At 45.0% G+C, this 5,345-nt stretch overlaps 1 protein-coding gene across 1 annotated transcript; it reads left to right on the forward strand.

The window, feature by feature from the left end:
- The first annotated feature begins 3,906 nt into the window (after window positions 1-3,906).
- clec14a (C-type lectin domain containing 14A) lies at window positions 3,907-5,094 on the forward strand. Its single transcript, XM_037694798.1, has one exon. It carries the CDS (start codon window positions 3,907-3,909, stop codon window positions 5,083-5,085), a length of 1,179 nt encoding a protein of 392 aa, XP_037550726.1. The 3' UTR covers window positions 5,086-5,094.
- Window positions 5,095-5,345: the final 251 nt, after the last annotated feature.

Consider the following 5,345-nt stretch of genomic DNA (forward strand, 5'->3'; position numbering starts at 1 on the left):
AAGCGGTCTACTTCCTGTCTGCAGCAAACAACAAGCGGTCTACTTCCCGTCTGCCGCAGGTGCAGGACAGTCGAACGTTTTCTCTTGCCCTGAAGTTTCAGAACGTCACCCCGCTGATCGGACACCGTTTACAATCCGTCAAGCTCTCAATGTTCATTTTCTAGTGTTTCATTGTTCTAAACGACTCTCAGCTACTACCACACCAGATTTTAGCTCAATATCTGTAAAAATTAGTGCGTTATCACCATCTTAAATCACGTTATTCAGCCGCAGATGTTGACCAAGCGATTGGGAGTTTTATTAAAATCTGTCCAGGGATTTATGAGATATTTTGCTAAAACCCACAAGTGCTAACATGATCGTCCGCCTGTCTTTCATGGCCGCAGGCGGAGGATTCTGTGAACATTTCAAACCATCAGATTGTTCAGAAGTTGTTTGAAAACTGACTCATTAAAAACTCACGCTGATTTCCTGCTCAATGTTTTCTTTGAATATTCTTCTTAATGTGTGAGAGCAGTTTTATTTGTTCACGTCCGCTCTGTCTGTTTTAACAGAATTTTACTCTTTGGAACGCTCATGAACAAATTAATTATACATGACAAGGTGATCAGTAAACTCACATGCCAGAGTTTTGAACTAAGATGATTTATTTGTGTCAAATTTTAAGATTGAGATGACTCTCAGCTACTACCACCTCAAGTTTGAGCTCAAAACCTGCTAAACTGACGGAGTTACAGCCATTTCTGTGGCCTGTCAGGTGGACTCCAAAGTGTCAGTAATCTGAAATATTTTGCTAACAGACGAAAATTACTGCCCTATTGGTGACCAGTTGTATATTTATTACATTCCATGGTTTAAAGCAAAAACTAAATGTAATGTGCAGAAATTGAAGTATTTAATTTTTAAATGTGATGCCTATGATCTACTTCAGGCCTTTTCTTCCATAATTTACTGATAAACAGAAAAAAATATATATTAGTTACAGTAAAACTATTCTATAATATATATTATATATAAACGAGTGCAGGAAAAGCACTGACAAATTCAAAAACCTAAAGATAACGTGACTAAATGTCTGACCCCACTCCGTAACTGAGGGTTAAAGTGTGATCCCGGTTTTAGTCTTGCTCTAAATTCATGTTCAAGTCATTTATTGTTTTTTTCTGTTTACAACTTTGTTGCAGATAATTTCAGAACTGGTCTAAAATCTTCAGAGTTTTGAAAGAACAAAGTCAGAATGATCCCATCGCACTTGTTACTCAGAGAACAATGGTCCAGTTTCTAACGCTTCCTGTTGTTTTTTCACTCTGTTCCTGCAGGAAACGTCTGAACCACAATTGTTCTCCACTCGCAGCGTTTCCACCGTTTGTTCGGACACAATAAAACGTGAAGCGCGGCTCAAACTGAACGCAGAGAATGTTGCTCAGATTAAATGATTTAAAAATAAGAAAATTTGTTCTTAGGCTTCTGAGCGGAGTTGTTTCAGGACTCGTTGAGAATGTTTTGAGTAAACTGTTGGGCTCTTAATAATCCTAGAAAAGGACCGGATACTGATCCGAACCTCCAGGTGGACTGCATAGGACAGATTAGGCCCCTAAGACGAGTACAAACTGTATGCTCCATCAAAACTCGCTACATCTCGTGGCATTGTGCTGTGTGCAAAACTGCACCTTTTAGTGGCCTTTTGTTGTGGTCGGCCTAACCTGCGCAATCATCATGCAGCCTGATCAGCATCTTCATCTGCTACACCTGTCGGGTGGAGGGATTCTCTCAGCACAGGAGAAGTGCTCACTAACACATTCCCACTGAGCTACCACTGCCCTCCGTGTGGAGCAGAGAGCTGCCATGTTGGGCGCCCAGGAGAGCCGATGGTGGGGGTCAAGGGCCCAGAGTGAGGCGAATGAGGGTGGAGGCGGGTGTGGGTGTTCACTTTTCCCACCCACATTTTTATGTGGGTCTGAAGGGGTTGAACCAGCAACCTTCAGGTTATTTGGAGCCAAATGTGCTGCCTAGTGTCAGAAACTCTTCAAGTTATTTCAACGACTGTTTCGGGTTTTATTTTTTTAACAGAAGAGTTTCAACAAACCAGTGCCAGTCTGGACAAACAGAAGAACAAACCAGTGCCAGTCTGGACAAACAGAAGAACAAACCAGTGCCAGTCTGGACAAACAGAAGTACTGAAGCCTCAGTGACTCAGATCTTTCTGAATCTGTTGAGTTGACAATGTCCTCCTGAAGGAAAGCAGCTTTCCATATCAAGACAAAACACACTTCCTGCCGTGAAGGGGGAGGTCAAGGGGGGCTGTGGAGAACGAGGGCTGAGGCCAGCAGTCTGCCAGCAGAAGGACAAACTGAGACGGAGCAATGAGGATTTTATAGACTGGAAAACAAAATAAGAACTGGGAGACACTGTGGGAACAAAAAGGTAAGAAAACCTCCATGAACTCAGCGTGATGTTCCTGAAACTGATTTACACTGAAGATGTGTCGCAGCAAACTGTAAGAAAAACAAAAACAAAGTCTGCAGATTTCTTAAAAAAACTTCATGATTCATTTTTCAGCACCGTCTGGAGAAAAGTCGAGGTGCAGCAGAACTTCAGCTAGAAACCCAAACGGAGCAGATTTCATTCCCGTTTTCGTTATAATGTATTAGTTTGAGTCACAGCAGCTGCAGGAAACACTCAGACTTCACTTCTTGTTCTACACTGCAGCCACGTTTGTTTAAATAGTTTTTTATATAAAATCCACACTCAGCCTCACCGGGACAGGGTGAAAACTAAAGTTTAGACAATTGTTGTACATTTATTTAAACTCAAATATCATAAATAATTATTTTACCTGAGTACAGTTGAAGCAGCTTCTGTAACAGCAGCTTTGAGGCTTTTCGGATAATTTCTGATGATATTTTTCTAAGTCCTGACGCGCTCAGTCCGGGACTTTTTCATGGAGCCGTTTTCAGGGATCTCCAGTCATGTTGGACTAGGGTGAAGCCCGGGTTCTGGCCCGGGTTAACACTGTCGGAACGTGGACCTTGAATCCAGTTTGAGTTCTGTGGGTCAGAATTCTGTTTTGTATTTATTCCATTCACCCTGTCCCCACAGCATGATGCTGCCACCACCGTGCTTCACAGCTGAGTCTGCTTTCATCAGGACCTAACATTTAAACTTGAGCTCCAACAACTGAATCTTGGGTTTATCCACCAGAGAAGCTTGTTCCTCAGAGTCCGTCTCGTGTTTTCTACAGAGGAGAGGCTTGAAGCTCAAGATGAACTCCTACACCTCAGTCCGATCTCCACACAGGATCTCTGAAGCTCAGCCAGAGTTACCATCATTCTTGGTCACCTCTCTCACAGGTCCTTCCACTTTGACCTTTCAGTGCAGTCCAGTGACCAGTTCTTGGAAGAGTCCTGGTTGTACCAAAGTTGTTCTTTTTGAGATTTATAGAAGCCACTGCAGGACCTTCAGTGCTGCAGAAATGTTTCTGTAGCCTCCCCCACACCTGTTTCTGTCTTTCAGCTCTGCAGGCTGAAAAACACCCCCATATCACAACACTGCCACCCCCATGCATCCCTGTTAGGAAGGTGTTTGGACCTCAGGGCTTGGATTTTCCTCTGGTGTGGACTTCTAAGTCATGTTGAATCAATTTGATAAATCACAGCTGAACTCCAGTCAAGGTTTAGAAACATCTGTGCAGAAATCAAGATAAACAGGAAGCACCTGTCATGTGTAAAAGCTCCGGATTTATAAGTAGATATAATATTTTTGTATTTTCTTTTTAAACAATCTACAAAATAATAAAAATGTTGTTTTCACATTGTCATTATGGTGCACTGAGGCTCAATGACTAACATGTGGTGTTTTATTTGGATAGGAATACGTCGCCATCAAAAGGAGGCGGAGCTTAGAGAGATGGCGGTTTGGCTCCGCTGCTGCTGGAGCTCTCTTTGGATTGTTGTCCTGCTAAGAGGCGTCTCATCCGACCCGACGTCACAGACGCGACACACTCTCAGCCGAACTAATGCCACCTTTGATGAAGCTCTGAGGGGCTGCGCTCCAGGTGTTCTCGCCACCACAACCACAGAGCGGGAGGTCCAACAAATTCTGGAGCTTCTCAACAGGTCGGTGCCGTTTCAGGAAGAGGTCACAGTCTGGATCGGGCTCAGGAAGACGACGAATGAATGCGTTGATCCGTCGCTGCCGCTGAGAGGATTCAAATGGGTAGAAAATGGCGTGCAGGTGTCGAAGGTAAACATCTGGATGGAGGAGCCAAAACTCACTTGTACAGGGGTCAGATGTGCAGCACTGAGGCGGTATGTTGTCCAGTCCAAGGTTCAGCTGGGTCTGATTGCTGTCACCTGCAGAACCCACTACCAGTACATCTGCAAAGGGAAGAAAGAAGGGTCCTCGGAGAGCCTGCCGACCACCACCAGACCTGCTGCAACGAGTCCAGAACTGAAGCAAACCACACCCGACACAAGACCAGCAGCATTCAACCCAAACCCAGCAACACCACGACCTAACCTTCCTTCACCTGGACCAGACACCGAGCCCAGTCCTGGCACTGGGCCCTGTCAGTACCCCAGCATCAGCAGCATTCGAGCCTTCAGTGTGGACTCCATTAACAGCAGCAGGATGCAGGTGGAGTGCTGGTCAGACGTCAAACTGGACCTGTTCTGTTCAGGTGGAGTTTGGCAAACCCTGGACGGCTCTCCAGCCAATTTCAGCAGCATCTGTCAAAAGTGTCCCGAAGGGTTTCAGAAAAATGTTTCTGGACACTGCGTGGACATCGATGAGTGCGTCACAAGCAAACCCTGCAGGGACATGTGCCTCAACACCGAAGGTTCCTACAGCTGCGTCTGCGCCGACGGCTCGGACCGGAACTCTTCCTGCACAGATCCAGCACAAACCGGTGTCGAGAGCTCCATGTTTTTCATCCTGATCCCAGTTCTGGCTGCGTTTGGAGCCGTGCTGGTGCTGGTGGCTGTGGTTGCAGTGACGGTGAAGTGTTTGAACAGGCGCAGGAAGAGGACAAAAAGAACAACCGACAAGGAGTCGTTTGAAACGACCAACGGAAAGGAAGCAACGTGAGAAAGGCAAGGCTGGACTGTTTCAGGTTCAGGAAAGACTAAAATGTTCATTTGTGGTTTGAAAAGTTTTATGTTTGACTTCATTAAATCAAAACTGAAGCGTCTTCTCATCTCATCGTGACACTTAAGGTGTTTTTTAGGTTTTATCAGAAACCAAACTGATCGAAATACATAAAAAAAAACTACCTTCTAACATCATGAAGCTCTCCCCATGTATGGTCCAGGTGTAGTTTCTATGGTCCAGGTGTAGTTCCTATGGTC

The sequence above is a fragment of the Nematolebias whitei genome, chromosome 21 (genome assembly GCF_014905685.2).
Source record: "Nematolebias whitei isolate Nwh7 chromosome 21, NemWhi1, whole genome shotgun sequence".
Classification (NCBI taxonomy): Eukaryota; Metazoa; Chordata; class Actinopteri; order Cyprinodontiformes; family Rivulidae; genus Nematolebias; species Nematolebias whitei.